We start from the raw sequence: 18913 nt of genomic DNA on the forward strand, positions 1-18913 counted from the left end.
TATGTTTAATATGAAAAGTAAGATTTGGTCTGGAAATTTTCCAGTGGTATCTTTTTGGCTTCTTCTTGCCTTCGTATATTCCATCAGGAAAACTTGGTGTCTCAGATAGGCATCAGATAAAGCAGACAAATGGGGCTTTGTCTGATGAGTCTGTCTCAACTGGCTTTGATGATCACTTCCTGAGAAGAAGAAATAGCTTAAACTGATGACTCTGACAGATAAATGTACAAGGCAGCTTGCAGGATAAGTGAGATAAAACTAGAAGACATTGAGAGTGTGAATATACTTATCCCAACTGGCTGAATTTGCAAGCCCAAAAGAAGGGAGGCTGTAGGGAGCCTGTATTACTTTTTTCTGCTTGTTTTCCAGGTGGTAATGATCAGTATTCACGTGACAGGAGCTTTGCATTTCATTGTTCTTTGTAGTCCTGTAGTGCAGATGTCTTTCCCAAGGCCTCAGAAAGTTCACGTTTTAAAGAGTCTTTTAGTATGATTGCTGAATCTGTTTTTCATTACAAAGAAGTCCACAGATGCCCTTTTTAAACTTTTGCACTTGATGGACTCAGACTGTTTCCCTACTGTATTTTTTTCCTTTTGGCTATTACATTTAGCAAGGAGAGTGGTAAATTAATGGCAGGTGCATGGATTTGGAGAACTACAGTTCCAGAGTCATCACTGAAATAGCCTGGTTGTTACAGGAGGGTTAGTTGTTCATATCAGACTTAATATAAATCTGGAAGTATTCTCTAGGTAAATAGAATTCAGTCTTAGCTGTAGCCATGATACTGGAAAAAGGAATAGCAGGGTGCCAGAAACCAAGTGAAAGAGCACTGGTAAGCTTTGGATGAATAAACATGGTCCTACCAATACATGTATTTCACAAACTGGGTCTGCTATGCAATATTTGCCCCTGCTCACGTCACCTTCGCACTTGAGCTGTGGAGAAGAGGAGGGAGAATGGGCAATGGAAGGAAAGGGAGGTGGGTTTTACTAGCTGACTTTTGTCCCATTCCTGGTGGACTTTATCAGGCTTTCTAATTTTCATTAGCTAATGCTGTTGCATCACTGGAAGGGAAATTTCTGACCATCTTGTTTCATTTACCCCTGAATAGCAGCAAACCTGAGAACTGAGATTGAACTTAGTGCTTGTCAGTTATATAGTTCTAAATGAAGATATTTTTCGTGCTTAAACATTTCAGATTGATTTCTATAGTTTGTTCACAAGTAAGTAAGAGTAGCTGCATCACTTATGAAAGTTGGCTCCCAACAAACAAACAAAAAATTCAAGGCTGGGGTGTGTCTATGCCAAGTTTCAGCCTGGAGTGTATGTTTATGAGTAATAAACTCCTGCCATTTGTAATGGAAATTCTGAAAGATCTTTTAACTACTTCATGGCAAAAGTATGAATGTGAGACTTTAGGGAGAAGAAAAACATTGTTTCTTTGGCTGATGTAATCTCATGACTTAGCCATTTCTGTGGTTTCTGCAAGTCTTTCTCCAGCTGTTCTAAAAGATTACTGTAGTCCTGATGCATCCTATTATCAGATATTACTGACTTCTGAAAAATAATGGTGCAGTGGTCCTTTCCTGCTAGTAAGATGTATTGACTGGATGAATATTTTGGAGCCTCTGACATAAATCATCTCTCTGTCATCCTTTCTTCCCTCTGTTTTCTGAGTTTGCTTGGATATATGCTGCCTTTTTTAAATTCCTAATGCATATGGTTTCAGTTATTTTTCCATTTGTTATTGAGTATTTTTAAGTTATTTCAAGTCTATAATGAATAATATCTGACCAAAGAACAAAGAACAGTATGGAGACCTTCCCAATATATAATCCGTAGGGCTGAGGAGAGATGATATAATGAAGGCAAATTGGTAATGTGAGTTCAGGATTCATGTTATGCTGCACAGACCATCTCTGCATTGAGTATGACCAGGGTAATACAAGGAGCAGACAAAGCCAGAAGTGGGTTTCCATGAATCCAGTATATTACTAGAAAGAGACACATTTCAGTATTTCATCATTACAAAATAATATCCCAGTTTTCAAGGTGGCCATAAAATGAGAAGTTTGCATTATTGATTATGAATATAAAATCACATCTGCTTGGATAAATGGGATTTTTGTGCACAAACCACTGGACAAAGTTTTAAAGGAAAGGTTAAACTATTTGACTGTAACAGTAATGAAAGCTAATGTACAAATAGGTGAACTTAGTGATTTGAAAAAGGCCAAACACTACTTTAAGCATTATGGTTTAGCTTTGGAATTAGGCATAAAGAAAAAAAAAAAAAGATATGTATGCATTAGGAGGGAAAAAATAAAAAGGACTTTTTTAAAAAGCCAAAGCAGTTGTACTGAGGCTGTATGCCTCTGAGCAGTTTCTTCACAGATTCTTCTTTTTCTTCTCCTTTTGTGACTGTATCTGTACCTTGACTTCTGTTAATCTAAAGAAGCTATGGTTAATAGTTCATGATAGAACACTAACAAGCCTTTCAGATAGCAGAAATATCCCTGAGAGATATCAGGTTTTTTATGCTTTATTATTAAGTTGAGATAAATGATTTATACCATTTCTACCATTTCTGAATGCTTACATGTCCTCCTCTGAACTCTGTTCATATTGACTCAAGCCCTGGGCTGCACTCTTTGTGTCTTCAAGAGATAGTTCCTGTAACTTGAAGAAAGTTAATCTAGAAGATTTTGTGTAACATGTTTCTACAAGCAGATGGTGTCAAGCAATGATTTTATTAGCATTTACTTAGACTGATCTTCATATCTCTGAGTTCTGATACCTGCAAATAATGTTCCAGTTCAGAATTACAAACCTTTACATTTACCAGAATGTCTTGTCTTCCACATTTATATGTGCATCAGAGATGACTAAGCAAGAAAAATTCTAATGGAAATTTTTGTTCTGATTTCAATGAGAGGGAAAAGTATAATCTACCTTTAATCAACTTATTTGCTAACTGATTCCTATGGAACAATTTATTAAACATTGTAGTAGTGGGTGTCTATCCATAGATGTATTTCGATGTCACTCTGGAGTAACAGGTTCTACACTGATTTGTCAGATCTTGTTTCTGTCACTGTCTGTGTTAAGTGTGGCTGTTGCACAGATTGAATCCCTGTGTGACAGAGTAGCTGTTGTTTAAAATGCTGGACTGTGAGGTGTTTTTAATATGTTGAATCTAACTTTTCAACTGAAATAAATGCTCATATTCTTAACATTGTTTTTACATTGTTTTCATTGAATATGCTTTTTTACTCTAGGGAAACAAGATTATAAGAAAACCAGACCTATGTTAAGAGCTACAAGATTAAAAGCAGAGGCCAAGAAAACTGCACTAGGCGTAAAGGTAGAGACTTCTTTGATAGCTCAAACCACCTTTGTGTTTGTTTCTTTTCCCCATAGATGTACTGTGTGAATATTGATTTCTGAGAGATATTGTTTATGACACTTGAAAATCTAAGTAGAATACTAGAATCTGAAATATTTATGATTAACTGCTTTTACTTAACCCTAAAATGACTTGAATATTTGAAGTGCTGAAAGATTTTACGTAGTCTGTGTCCTTGTTAATGATGCATGTTTACTTTAAGGTTTAAAAAGTAAACCTTTTTGTGTGGTTAGAAAATTGATGGTTTCAGGGAGCCTGTCTACACACAGAACAAATTCTTTACTATTTCATATAGTTAGACAAATTACAATAAACATTTCCCATGTTCCTCTTCTCATCCTATGCTAGTAGTAATTAAAGAGTGGGTTTGTTAAGTATTGATAATTCTCAGCATTATTGTCTCAGTCTGCATCCTTGTGAAATGTTTCTGACTTGGAAAAAGAAGGCTTAACTAAGAGCAAAGGAAAGCATATGGAAAGGTACTAAATTTTATTTTGAAAGTGTTCCCTTTTCAGGCAGGTATGAAGTATAACAATTACTTTGGATCACAGCTGTGAATATGAGCAAGGAGGACAATTAGAAATATTCTCTGTTATCTACTACCCAGTATGTCATCAAAACAGGATCTATCTGAACACACATTATTTATGTTGCCTCCAGTATTTTTTTCCTCAAATTGTTTTTTTTTAATCTAACTGATACACTATTAACTTAACAGCAAGAGTAAAACCTGAGGAAAATAAAAAAGTAGATCCATTATCTGGGTATTCTAGTAAAAGAAACTTCAGAAATGTTAAAAGGAGAACATTTTCTTGTTTCTGGCAGATGAGAAATCAATTTTTTCAAGTTATAGCTTATAGCAAATGCCAAGGTATTACTACCAAGCTGCAACAGCTGTTAGGCTGCCAGATGATGTATTTGGTTGTCTTCCAGAATTTGCTATTATAATCACGAAACAGTGCTTTCTTTTTGCTCCTGATTGCTGATCTCGATCAAGCATTACCGTGTGATGCAGTATGTTTTCACAACATAATCTCCTCAGTTAGTGCTGTGTGTCAGGTTTTAATGAGAAAAAGTAGATTGCCTTTTTTGTTTAAAGGATAAATTATTAACCTTTTGAGTTCCTTTTCCTTCCTTTCTTATTAAATTTTCCTTTTTCTTTTCATTTTTCTTTCAATGGCGTGACCTTTTAAAAGTGATGTTCTACTTGGAGGCTTAGTGTACAGCCTAATTCTTTTAAAATGAACATGTTTTTTGCATGTCTTTCACAAGTGAGAAGAGTATGAGACTTAGTCCTTCAAAACCTGTTTAATTTCCTTATTTTCTTAAGTAATTCTTTCCTAAAAATGAGGGTGAATGGGAAAGCATATGTGTAATAATATAAATAATGAAGAATTGAGGATTAACGAATAAAGGACTTTTGCCATTAAGGTGCACATGTGCTCTCCTGGTCCTGAGTGGATGTGTTTCTGGGGTTCTGCTAGTTGCACTGTGTGATGTCTGAGGTTCACAATTCTGCTTCTGCCTTAAAAAAAAAAATATTTTACATATTTTCTTCTGGCTGTAATATTTTTTGTGCTTCTGGACCTTAAAAAAAATCTGGATCATTACCAAATACATCACAGTAATTTCTTTTGTTTCCAAATTGCTGAGAAAAACTGATAGATCTGAAGCAAAAAGGAAGGTAAGTTGGGCACCTTTCCCTTTGGAGATCTGCTTGTAGGGGAAGGAAGGCAGGGCTTTCAAATGCATCCTTCTCACTGAGCCTGCTTAATGCCAACAACTTCAGGCTTAGTAAATGTTACAATACTTCTACCAGAACGTGGGCAATTTCTGTAGAGTAAACTCTGCACTTCTGCTTACAGAGCCCAGAGTGCTCAGCATGGAAGCGAAGTGTATTTAATGTCTTGGGGTAAAAGTGCACTTCTTCCCACCTCACAGTGACAGCTCTTCACCCTGCTCAATCCCTCCAGCAGCAGAACTTCACCATGGGCAGTAGATGCTCCTGGAGCATCTGTAGGGAAATCTCCTTTACCCCTGGAGAGGCTGCTTAGTTGTGAAGCCCCATAACCCCTCTCTGGAGCACGACTTGTTTTGCTCAGTCCGGCGTTAAGATCCTCCAGCTGCCAAGTGCCATCTTTTTACATCCATCCTCCACACCTATCCGAAATCCTCCTCTCTTGTTTTCTGGATAATTTTTGAAATAATTCTTGACAACTTATGTTTGCTGTGACAGCAGCTGGCAGGACAGACGAGAACACAATTTGTTCTTCAGATCCCTTGACCAGTTGTCTCAATGCCTTGAGGTCCCGCTTGATCATACTTAGTCTTGCTGGGACTTTGTATGTGTCCACCTGGCAAACCAGTGGGCAATGGTCAGTGGGCCATGCCAAGCTGGGAAGTTTGTTGGTGATTTTCCAAAGGCTCAGATACCTCCCTATGAGCTGGGTCCAGTTGGCATATTGGGCCCTCCATTCCTCTCAAAAGGGAGTCACCAATGACTATTACCCTTATTTTTTTCTTAATTGAGGAGGTTTTGATGTGCAGGGTAGGTTGCCCTGCCTTAGGCAACCCCTCTAACCTGGATGGATCTTTATCCACATTCTCATCTCCCCGGTCCTCAGATTCCAGGGTCTCATATCTGTTGTTTAAGGGCACCTGGAGAGGTGAGGTAGGTCAGCAGGGAATTCACCTGCCACCCCAAGCAGAAAACCATTTCTACTCCCCACTGTCTCTTAAGAGCTCCTCCTTTTCCCTGGGATGAGTAATGCTAATAAGTAACATGATTCACCTTCCAAAGGCAGAGATTTTAGTCTTTTTTTATTATGTAGGCCCTAATTCTGTGATGTAGCAATTGATTAACTTAAATCTGTGTTGAGAAAAAAAAAAGGCGATATAGCTACAATGCATTGTAATAAGTAGGCACTTTAAATAGAAATGTCCAAAGTTCTTGTAAATCTTTGAGAAGAAACCAGACACATATGTGTATTTGGCATGCTCTTTGTCTATATGCGTATTTATTCAGTACATGATGCAGTATGCAGCATTTCAAAATAAATTAACCTTTTATTATAAAAAAAGCTAAGTTCAAGCTAATAAAAATATTGTAGAGGAAGGAGAAATGTAAAAGTATAAACTTTCTGGGAAAGGGGAATATGTTTGTAGTTCTGTGAAATACATACACACAATAAGCTAACACAATAAGCACCATACAGCCACTTAAAACAATAGGCTGTTTTATGTCATTGATAACTCTAGGGTTGTTTTGCATTAGTGTCCTGAAGAAATTACATGCCTGGCTGTAAACTAAGACTTAATGTAGTATTTAGGGCAGAAAAAATAGAGGACTAGAAAATAGTGAAGGGATTTTAGTCCTTAATTTCAATGAGGATAATGAAATTCAACTGTTGTGTATTTCACCACGAGAGCTGACAACATTAGCTTAAAAAAAGGCCCTATAAATGACATAAAACTTTTCAGAACCAATCCCCTGGAGATTCTTCACATTTCATTGCTGGCATACTAATTAGCTTGTCTTGTCAAACTTTGATTGCCTTGTCATTTTAATGCAAGGTTTAAAGTAACAAAGTTTCTTTCAGTCACTGGCATTTAGTACTTTTTAATTTCCCCAATGAGGGATTTTTATCTGTGTTGATAATGTCAGAGAAGCAGCTGAGTACTAATAACAATCCAAAGTTAGTTCAAGCAGGGTGACCATGCTAGTACTTGGTGTGTCATATTTGCTCTTTAAACATGTTTAAAGATTAAATATTGTAGCAGAGTTATTGTACTGGCTCTGTTTGTATGTGTGACACTAATGTAGACAGTGCCAAAATATATTGTGTCTCTTGGAAAAGCAGGACCCAGTCTCAAGGAACAGCTCCAAGAGAAAGCAATGTGCTGTATGTCTCCTGGTGTTTGGATAAGACAAAATCCTTTGTAGCAGTACCAAAAAGGGAGCCTCTGAGCTTTCTCTGGGTCATTTTGTCGGCCCCCTGCATGAGGCTTGTCCTGCTGGAAGCCCAGCTGTTCATCCTTACCAAGTGGAGCAGGAAGGCCTTTCCACCACTGGTGCTAGATCTGCTCTCATTGGGTGAGGAAAACATGCCAGCAGGAGGGTGACAGGCAGAAAATGGTTTGAGAAGTGTGGAAGCTTGGCCCCCAGATAGCTGGAGTTTAGTATGCAGAGACCAAAAGTTATGGGAGTTCTTGGGGAGAGATTTTTTTCAGAGGCTGCAAGAACAAATTAGTAGTCCATGGAACAAGTGATGAAGTTTTCTCTCTTCTTGAAAGGTAGGCACAAATCTTAACAGTAGTATTTGCACTGTACCTGCAAAGACATTATTGACTGCAGAATATCACTCCACAGAGAATTATTAGCAACACAGTACATCGATTCAGCTAAGGAAAAAATGTTTCCTAAACAAAGTGAGAGCTTACTATCTGTCATTCTTTTGCATATCTTCTTCATCTGTTGTGTAGTTAGATACCTCACTGTGGAGAGTTTCTTTCATCTGGAACAAGTTAGATAGGAATAGATAACAACACATTCCTGGTGTATTTTAGCAAAAGATATTCTCCAATTTCATGCTATTCATAATCTGCTAAATTAGTGAACTACATTTTTCAAGATACAGTTTCATAGCTTTGTAGAAATTAAGGCCACAAGAGACTATTAGGTCATTTGATGTGCACTTCTGTATGTTACAGATCATAAAATTTCATCCAAATACTTTCTGCAAAGTCCAAGCACTTTGTATTGGCCAAAATACTGGGTCTTCAAACCAACTTTGTGTCTCACAAAATGCAGAGCAGATTAATGTGCCAGCAGTGGATAAAGTGTGATATTCCCAGCTATCCCTTTAGTCAGGCTTTGATCCCTGACCTTGAAATCAAAGGGAGGGGAGACAACAAAGAGAAGAACAAAATCAGATCCTTACCTCACCTGAACACATAAGTATTGTAATCATGGTGGTTTGAGATGTGAAGAGGTTGTACCCACCAAAATCTTAGGAGGATTTCCTGTACCAGCTTGGAGCAGTAGACCATCTTTCTCAAACCTTCTTATGTCTCTACTTAGGACCAGTCTGTAGCACTTCAAAGAATAATCAACAACAGCAAAACCTCAAATCCTGGAAACAAAATCAATACAATTGGAGGAAAATGTCAGCATCAGAAAACTTTTGATGCTATATAAAAAAGTCTGAGCAGTTAAACATAGGGGGCTATTACTTTTAATAACCTGATACTTGTGTGGTTCAGAATGTAGCACTGTCCGTTGGAGTAATCTGAGTTTTCCTGGGGCCCTGAAGGAGAGGAGCAGCTAGGAGAGCTGAGTTTGCTGACTCCTGGCAGCCAAGTCTTTCTTTTCACACAAGCCAAAGTTGAAGTATTCTTTCCAATTGCTAAATAAAAACATATTTTTTTGAGGGAGATCAGCTGATTAAGGACTCACAGATATGGAAGTCCATATTTTCCTTAAGAATGTTCAATCATTCGTGCTCCTAGAAAATGGCATGTTGGTTCAAGACTGAACTTACCTAACTGCAGCTGGGCCTTGAAAGTTTCTTGTAAACAGGATAAAAGGATCCCACACAGAGAAATGCTTTACTTAAATAGGTGCTTTACTTAAAGGTGTATATAGTTACATGCTGTAACCAAACTACCTCTCATTCTTCTCTATGGTAAAATAAATACTGGTCATCTCCCTGCTGGAAATCCCTCCACCTTTGTGCATCCAGAAATCACACTGAGGGAGTAGTTACCCATGAAATCCGAAGACCTTCTTAGAGTCACAGTTTTTCAAGGCAGAGTACTCCACTTTAAAGTACTGTATGCATCTTTGGTACCTGTACACACTATTTTGCATCTAGCTGTTTTAAAATGAATCCTGTTGTTTTGCAGGCATAGAGCCAGGTGTTTTTGATGACTTTCTAATAGTACCTTGTTCTCATTATTTAAGACAACAATGATCTTTCTTCCATCTGAAGTTTTCACAGTAAAAAATTGGAACCTAAAAGTGTGGATTAAAGTTCATAAATTACTTTTGTTGCCTTCTGTTAGCTGTAGAATGTCTTGCATTAAGGAAGTAAACATTCATTTATAAATACAATTTTATTGAAACTCTAAAACATGGTTGAAGTGAATATCCACCTAAAGTCTTCAGTTAAAAACTATATGAGGTAAAAAGATTGTGAGTTCCTATACATTTATTTGCACAAGTGTCCTTGGTCAGCATGATCTTCTTTTCATCTCTTCAGAAAGAGAGAATTTAGCAATTCAAAGAGAACAATTTGTGCTACTCTTTCACTTAATTTTAAGCAGGTTTCAGGTAAAAATGGTGTGATTCTATTTGAAAGACAATTAAAAAACATGTAAAACCCCCCTGACATTTCCTGGAAGTATGATATTTCTCTATATGAATAGGATAGGATGCTGCCATACATAGTGTCCAGATTTTTGTTATCATAGCCAACATCTTTTCCTCACCCCCTCTCCTGATTAATCTTGTTTAGATCCCAGCTCTGCCACTTGCTCCATTAGGTGAATTTGAGGACATAATCCAAGCATTTTGGCTTGAGAGACATAAAACTAACAAAAAATGATAGGAGAATTAAATCTACATCATGCCGTAATGGTATGCATTTCCTTTATGAAAAGTTTCTGGAAAACTTAACCAAACTGAAATCAGTAGGGTTCTACATATGCTATTCTACATGTAAGAGAATAAAATAGAAAATTCTGTTCCTTTTTAAAGGCTTCTATGACTGTACTTAGGGATTTGAGAGTAGTAATGTTGTTTCCTAGTGTTCTGTACCATGATATAAAAGAAAAAAAAAAGGAGAAAATGCCCTCTGATCATGTTAAGTTTGTTTCTATAGAACTTTTTCTCTATTCTTTAATTATTCATGGTAAAATCCTTTGAGTAAATGGATTTTGCAGAGGATGATGGGGATGATCCATAAAGTGCAAGAGAAAGGGAGCTGTATATGCCAAGCAGGGAGTATTTTAACATTTCATTTCTATGCATGACTTAAAATACAAATAGCAAAGCCTGAAAAGTATAAAACAAATTAAAATGACAATATATATCTGTTGTTGCAAATACAGTACAGTGGTGCAGCATCTCATTTGCTATTTACCTTGCAAAATTTATGTTTATAAAAGTCCATAACCTGGATGCAATTCTTAAGAGACTGCATATCCCTAGCTGTGTGCCAGATGTCCTTTGTGTCCTTTGTAAGGTCATTTATTTTATATTTTTGTTACTCTACCTTTTTCAGTAATTCAAAATTAAGGTTCTTGCATAACTCTCAAACCTGGAGTTTTAGTAAGACTTTTCATTCCCAGGGGTAATAAATACTGATGCACCCACACAGTTCCTAATGGGTGTGCAGGGAAAATAGTATTGTTATCACAGTGTTACTCACTGTGAAACTTAGGCAGAGGAATTAAAGAACAGCTTCTGTCAAGCAGTTACTGGGCAGCCTGAGAGTAAAACTCAAGATTTTCCCAATTCCACTTCCTTTGAAAAAAATTTTTAATGCAAAGGTTCCTGAAAATTTGCTGCTGCTACTCACAGCATTTCATAAGGGATACTGGGGAGGAGGGAGGGGAAAGGTAAACCTATTGTAAAGCAGAAAGCGTGGGAAGTGTGGCATCCAAACACAGAAAAAACTTTTTAAAATTGGAATGAATTTGCTCTCTGTGTCAAGTGTGAATGGTGCCTGCATTGTGCGGTTTTGTTGTCCACTCTCCTGAGCAGATGGAGCCTGCAGTTGTATGTCACTTGTTTATTACATCCTCTTAAGATTAGTAGCTGTGTGGCCAGATGGGTCTGGGAGCACAGCTGTGGATACAAGGAAATAAATGAAACCTGTCTGATGCTGCCATGCCCTTTTGTGAGATACTGACGTGTTGCAACTGCAACAAAGCAAAAATCACTTTCCTTTAATGTATGAGTGAATTAGATGTACTTTTTAAAAATCAAATCATGAAATCAGGAGGATGAAGTTCAGGGGATCGTACGATTCTAAGAGGGAAATGTAGTTGAAATCTGTAGCCAACAGCCTCAGCAAATTTGCAGGAGTAATTTTAATGTGGTAAAACAAATTTAAAATACATCTCAATCATCCATATAAAATAGAAAGCAAAGGTTTCTATAGAATAAAGAATATACTCCTATAGAACATATGCCAACTAGGCAGTAGTATTTCAAAATTTATTAGATGGCATATGTTGAATTATTGATCCAACATTCTGATAAACTATATAATGCATTCATGTAAATGCAAATTAAATGCTGCTCTATAGAAGAATGCCAGATTATGGGCTAGACTTTAAAAAATGAAATGCACAGTTTTAACTCCTTCATGTCAGTGAACACAATGCTGGTCACAAAGCCACCACCGACCTAGAGATGCTGGGTAGGATTAATCCCACAGTGCACACAAGAGGTACCATCTGCACTCCCTTCTAGTCTAAGGGAAGAAATGGTAATTTTTGGGAAGAATTCACCTGGCCTCTCTTAGAGGACACAAGATGGACAGATTTTTTTCCTTGGACAGTAAAGGGTGTCTTGTTGTCTTGGTTCAGTGTAGGCATCTCCTTTCAGTCTCACTGACAGAATAGGTTTTATGTGACATCTTCTGTACCAATTCAGATGAGTTGTTATAAAATCACTGAACTTTTTTTCTTCTCTCATTTTAAATGTACATTGGGATCATTCTGATGTAATTGTTTTGTGGCTTAATGTGAAGCTGAGAATTTGAGGGGAAGTTCTGCTTCTTTCCTTAGAGAGAGAGTGGGATTTGGAGGTACAAACTAACCTTTGGAGCATCTTGAGTGCACAATTTTGAAAGTTCATCATGATGATCAGGAGTCAAGAGTAGAAGTTGTTAGCTATAGAGTCATACTTCCTGAGAGCTGAAGGGACATAAGGATTTTTCTCAAATTTATCTTTCATCTTTCATTTTCTAGCAAAATGAGGGTCAACTATAGAAAGTGTGCTGTGCCTTACAAAAAATAAAAAATTAAAAATTAGTAATACGGTGTGTTTGAATGAAATAAAAAGGAAAGAAATACAGGAAATAAAAGAAATATTAAGAGGATGATTGAACTATAATTGCATTTTTACAGAGTCCAGCCTTAAGATGATAGGCGGTCACATAATGAGTATAATATGTAGTATAAAAACATTTTTCTGTTTCTGAAAGCTGCTATAAATCATGTACACTTTGGAAGTCTCTTTTATGTTAATTAAGGAAGATGCAGCAAGTTGCAATATTTTATGGGAAGAGAGGCAAGTGCAAATTGTTGTGCTTTTTGCCTTATTGCAGAGCTGAAGAAAGAAAAGTTTCATCCAATTCTGAGGGAGTATGTAGTTCCATGTTGTACTGCATGCCAGGAGGTTGGGAGGTAGAGGTAGCAATTTTCATTGACTTCCACCATACTGTGTTTGCTTCATTAAAAAATTACAAATTTGTTGGCAAAAAGCAGTAACATATTGCTAGAAAACATCAAAATTCACAGTGTAAATTCATAACTTAAATTTGTGTTCAAAACTGTGGTTTGTGAATTCTGTCTTTTCCTTAGAAAAGAAGGAATTGAATAATAAAAAGATATAAAGCTCCTATTTCTAGGTAAGACTAAAGATTTTTAAGCTAAATATCCTCTTTCTGATGGTATATCAGACTCACTAAATGGTGAGTGAATGGATTCTACAACACTTTGAATGGTAACCACAATAGAGAAATCAATAAAGTATCAATGCCTTATGGAATTATATTATGTCTGATGTTATTTTGATGTGCATTGTAGAAGAGAAATAACATTTAATCCTGATTAATCTGAAAATATGTTATTATTTCTAACAGGTTTTTGTTTTCTTTTATTTCTACAGGAAGTTGCCCTTGTCCTTGCAGCTATACTGGTATTTTTGTTGGCTTTCTATGCTTTTTTTTATCTTAATGTTTCCAATGAAGTGGACCTTGATCTCGATCCAGATGAAAACTAGCAGATGCAGTGAATCTATCATCAAGATTTCTTCAGCTTCAACAAGACTACATAGGAACACACAGTCCCTTCACTGTAAGACAGTAAATGATACCATTTCTTCAGTCCAAATTCATAAGAAAGTTTTGCACTACGTCAGTCACATTCCAGGTCTCCAACATAAGAACACTTATGCCTGGCCAAGTGTATTTGTCTAATATCAAAGCCAGGAGCAACAGTACAATACATGAAGTTTATTGTTTACATTATGTTTTTCTCAGGCAGAAAACTTTGATGTCAAAAGACAGGTGCTACTATTATCATGGGAATTGATGCTGACTTCACAGGAGTGTCTGCCTTGACTGAATTTAGGAATCAGAGCTTCCTAATAACTAAATTAGTTTTCTGTTTCTTTCTGAAAAGAAATCAGAAATACCAAATAAAAAGTCTTTTCTTCATTTGTGTTTATAATATATCAAAACACCCTCATCCTTTCTCTCCCTTTTAATCTTTCTTGTGCATGTGTGCGCATGCATGAAGATGGAAGAAATTGTAGGAAAAGAATATCTTCTTACAAGCAGTCTGTCACCTTCTATATGGACTTAATTTTCTGTCATTCCAGATTCTGTGTGCCCATATATCTGCAGTAATCTTTTTCATTCTTTTGCCAACTGTTCAGCACACATGTGTTCTGTTAGAAATGGCACCTGGATGACAGAAGCTCTAACATTCACATATGCTTCTGAAACACAGTTCTTTGCCTCCTGTGCTGTCTGAACTAGTGTAAATAGAAAGTTTAGTTGATGTTGGTTTTAATTAGTGTATTGGTCTACTATTAATATAAAGTCAAAATTGTGTTTTAATTATGCTCTTCCTGATGGTTTTGGTATCAACTTGCTCTACCTATTAGGGGCATGTTGTATAAAAACATTCCTTTTCAGCTATACAATCATTTTAATCATCTAACTAATGTGAAAATCTGTAAGTAATAAGGAAACATTTTTTCTCCTGGCATACTAATAACTGGTAAATCTTGGCTCCTTTACATCCTTCAGTTCTTGCAAAGTACCTTTCAAATTAGGCACTGTAGATAGCATTTTTTTCCTTTTCATAGCCAAAAGCCCCTTGAAGAATTTGGTGTGTCAGAGCAGCTGCAGGGAGCTTTAAAATTCTGGCTTTATCCTGTTCTGCTTTGAGTTTGGCATATAATTGAGCTTTTGGATGTAAAGACTCAGTTTTGGTCCTCTTAAAAGTGTGGTCAGTCTTTCTCTGACTGAGATTCAGTTCCGATTCCGTTTGATATCAAGAATGTGTAAAGCCACTGGTGCTGAATGTCACAAGAAAATTTAGACAGGCTGACTTTCAGAAAAGTTTTCATAATTCTGAGGCTTGGTTTTGCCTTTGACATAAATTTCAGAGCTGAATGTTAGATTTAATTGCAACTGAGGTATTTACTGTCTTGTTCCTGAGATGCCTGGCTAAGATTTCTTATACTGATTTTGAATACAAAGGGATACAAATCACAGCAAATATTATAATGGAAAATATATTTCTTTTAAATTGACACAGTCCCATTATCACCACTTAAGAAACTTGGATCAATACAGTTAATTTTTAAACCATATAGTAACTATGACCATATACATTATGAGTCCCCAAGGATCCACTTCATATGTGTCATAGTGTTCATTCGCTTTATGCCATGCAAAACAACGACTCTAGAAATTCAGAGTACAACAGTCTTCCAAAGAATATATGAAAGAGAAAATTATATATGCAAATATATCTCATTTTCTATGTATGACTCTTACAGACACAAAATCCTAACATTTCTGTATATGACTTACAGTCCTCTACTAATTGCATACTTGACCAAACACCTTGCAACATGCTGAATTTATGGTGAAGCGTTATCTGACACATGGCCCAACTTCCAGTGGAGGGAAAAGCATATCACAAACCGTCTCCTTGTATGTGACCTGCCTTTCACTCCACCAGCACCCAACCACATGTCACAGAAGCTGCAGACCTCTCCTGTTACTCCTCTCCTGTTACTTTACACTAGCAGTTTTCATGTTCTATAACATGCTGGAAGGATTGCTTCCTTAATGTCAGCACATAGCTCTCTGGGTCATGTATGGTCTGAGAAAGATACGTCGTTACTTCCTTCATGCAGGTCATCCTTCTCAATGATCTGCTCTCTCTTGCTCTCTCTCTCTCTCATAACCTGCTTTCTCAATTGGTTGTGTTAAAAAGCAAGCAATTACTTACTTACTGCCAAATTTGTGAACATGAAGTTCCTAGAACAGGAATATTCCATTTCCTAAAACTGTGAATCAGACCAAATCTGAAGTGCTTGTATATGTGATTCTATCAGCTTCACTGATGTGTAGCTTATGAGTCCTTATTGCCCACAGTTTGCTGTTTGTCTATTTATTTTGTTTGGATTAGGTCTTTTCATTTGCATGAAAGATCATAGAATCATGAAATCATTGAATGGTTTGGGTTAGAAGGGATGCAAAAGATCATCCAATTTCAATACTTCTGCCATGGACAGAGACACCTTCCATTAGAGCACATTGCTCAAAGCCCCGTCCTGGTGTCAAACACCTCCAGGAATGGGGCATCCACAGCTTCCCTGAGCAACCTGTTCCAGTGCCTCGCCACCCTCAGAATAAATAATTTTTTCTTAATATCTAATCTAAACTTAGTTCCTTTTAGTATGAATCAACTCTCTCTTGTGCTGTCACTACATGCTTTTGTAAAAAGTCCATCTTTTTTGTAGGTAGAGTTTCTGTTCAGTGTATGTAGAAATATGTAGTAAATATTGCAGCAAATACACATCTCTTAACTGTACAATAATTCCTAATGGGACATTTGGCTTATTTTGCCCTTAATTATATCTGAGATTGAAATATGCCTTTTGGATTTTGGACCATCTATCGTTGTATGAGTTGCTTGGTGTCTATTTTATTAATAAATGATTTTTTTCTATTTGGTTCTCTTATTAATGTTGACCACATTGAACTATGTATACATTTGAAAGGACATTAAAGCCATCTAAACAGCACAATGTTCAAAAGTAAGCACTGATGTCAGTTTTAGAATATCTGGATCACTTTAGGCAGTTCTAGCCGCTAAACTCATATAAAACTAAATGTGGCCTATGAATGCATAAAAGACAATGAAGAGAACTTCCTTTGACATCCTACCCAATACTAATAGATCAGATCTCTTTCTGGAGTTGATCCATGCAGCTCTATCACTTCAGTTGTACAAGACTTTTTTATTATAAAATTAGTATTTTTATATGCTTGTTTCAAAGAAGGATTGCTGATCAAATAATTTACACAGCACACCTGGCTTAATGAGTTTTTTCAAAAATATTCACCTGAAGGAAAAGGTAGACATCAGTAGTAATGGAGTACATCCTGTCGTAAAATTCATGTGTGAATTTCTTTCTAGCAGATGTTGTGGAGGAGATGCCTATACTGAGTCCTTGTGCTGTGGGTGGGAGCAGATGTCCTGTCTGGAATAATCTCTGCCTAGGAAGGCATAACAGTCTTCCAGAAGTGATTTTGTTCTGTAAATCTTCCTAGGTGGTTTTCCTTTTCTCTTTGATTCTTCAAAAGCAGAACCAGCATGTAGACCATCTCAGGACAGAAGCCTCAGTCTAGTATTTCTACTAGTGCTTCTAGTGAACATTGCCAAGGAAAGGCTCTAGCTCTATTAGCTAGAGTCCATAAACATATTTTACTGGAAGCTTAGGAGGCATGTTAAGCATTTCCCTAATAGACCCTAGAGAAACATTTAAACTTTTCTTGAAGAATGCTGTAGTTAATGTTCTCTGTTGCATATCATATAGACACCATGTGATTCAGAATCAGCTCCTTCCATGCATCACACCAGCTGTAGCAGGACATGTAGACTGGGAGATTGTGCTGCAACACATAACTGCAAGTAGCTACAACAAGAGCAAACTCATCTGTTTACTTAGGTGTCCTCTAGAGCAGCTGACCTAAAAGTTTTGTTTGAAAACGCAGGTTTTAAACAATTCTACTAAAGGAAAGCACAGTGAAAGCCCTACAAAACAGTTCATGCCTCTTCCATGAAGATTGCTACCATGGAAAAGGCTCATCTGCTTACTTAGGGCCAAGTTTTGTATGCTGCCATTTTCAGAAGGAAGATGCTGCTAGGAGCTCCCAGCAGAGTGATGATTGATAAGGGATTGTCATCCTTATAAGGCACAACTGAGCCACTTGTGAAGGTCAAATGCATTTAGGACAATCCTCTGTAGAGAGCCGTACTTGAAAAGCATAGTAGGCGAGTTACAGTGCCAACAAAAGAGATACTACAGATCTTGATTGCATTTCAAGTTCTACTTACAGTAGCATAGTAATTAGTGGTGCTTATGACTAAGAAAATAACAGTATGGCACATCAATAAGACAGCAGAAATGCGATGTTGGAACTGCATCCTAAAAGATTTTACAGTGGATTATGCCTGCACTTTGGGAAGTGAAGCCATGAGATGAATAAATTGGCAAAGATTAGCTGTGATCTTATGCTTACAATATTTTTTCCTGAAAGAGCCAGTGGAGATATTTTGCAGTACTTTTTTCCATCATCCTCTTAGTTTGCGGTAATGCATTTTTGTAGATGAATTCCTTTATACACATTTCCAAGAGTGATTTTTTTTTTTTTTTTTTGCAATTCATCAATTAATTTAATTGACAGAATCCTCTACTCATCCTTTTATCTCCCCTTAATCACAATCAAATTAGTGGGGAGACAGCCAAAATGTTAGGTACCAGTGTCTCTCAAGCAGATGTCACACCACTATTTTTTAGCTCGCTTAAATGAATAAACATGTTAAACTGTGAAGTATTACATTTTAGATTTTTTCATTAAAAAAAATGGGACAATCTGTTTACTGTCCTTAATTGAGACAACAATCCTTGTGGTTGCCAGTTTTGGCAGTTGTAATGATGAACTATAAATATTGGGACAGACTGACTGATGATTGTGGAGGATAGTTCAAGTACAATACTCATTCTGCATGAATACTTTTTTCAGTGCTACATTTTTTCTAGCTTCTGTGATTGTTGTACTGGTTTTGCATGTTAAAAACAAATAAATACCTGACTAGTCAATCAATGGGCTTGATTCTGTTGTCTTATTCTCCATAGCTACACACAGCATAGAAAAGCTGTCCACCCTGGACCACAGTTCATGCCTTGCCCAAACTCTCCCTAAAAAGTGTTTGTCCACATCAGTTACAAATATGAGCTACAAAGGGCTTTGCTGGACCATGGAAAAACTGAGCAGCATAAAGATCTTTAGTACTCTTTTTGCCATTTCACAAAGATACTGTAGAAATATAAAATAGTGCAGCCACGGGAGGTGAGTATGGAGCTTGGTGACAAAAAGATGTCACAGTTCTATTGCACGTCCTCCAGAAACAAGACTGGATGAAAATCAAAGCAAAATGGCCAATTCTTCCAGGAGCCAACCA

At 36.8% G+C, this 18913-nt stretch overlaps 1 protein-coding gene across 2 annotated transcripts in view; it reads left to right on the forward strand.

Annotated features, from left to right (window-relative positions):
- The window catches only part of TRIQK (triple QxxK/R motif containing), a 60250-nt gene extending 41695 nt beyond the window's left edge, over positions 1-18555 (forward strand). For both annotated transcript variants that reach the window (XM_058040239.1, XM_058040247.1), the window contains 2 exons: positions 3279-3364; positions 13308-18555. In XM_058040239.1, the coding sequence (XP_057896222.1) occupies positions 3279-3364; positions 13308-13421 (200 nt within the window). In that variant the 3' untranslated portion in view covers positions 13422-18555. The remainder of the gene's footprint in view (positions 1-3278; positions 3365-13307) is intronic.
- The last annotated feature ends 358 nt before the right edge of the window (positions 18556-18913 follow it).

Source organism: Melospiza georgiana, chromosome 1 (assembly GCF_028018845.1).
Source record: "Melospiza georgiana isolate bMelGeo1 chromosome 1, bMelGeo1.pri, whole genome shotgun sequence".
NCBI lineage: Eukaryota > Metazoa > Chordata > Aves > Passeriformes > Passerellidae > Melospiza > Melospiza georgiana.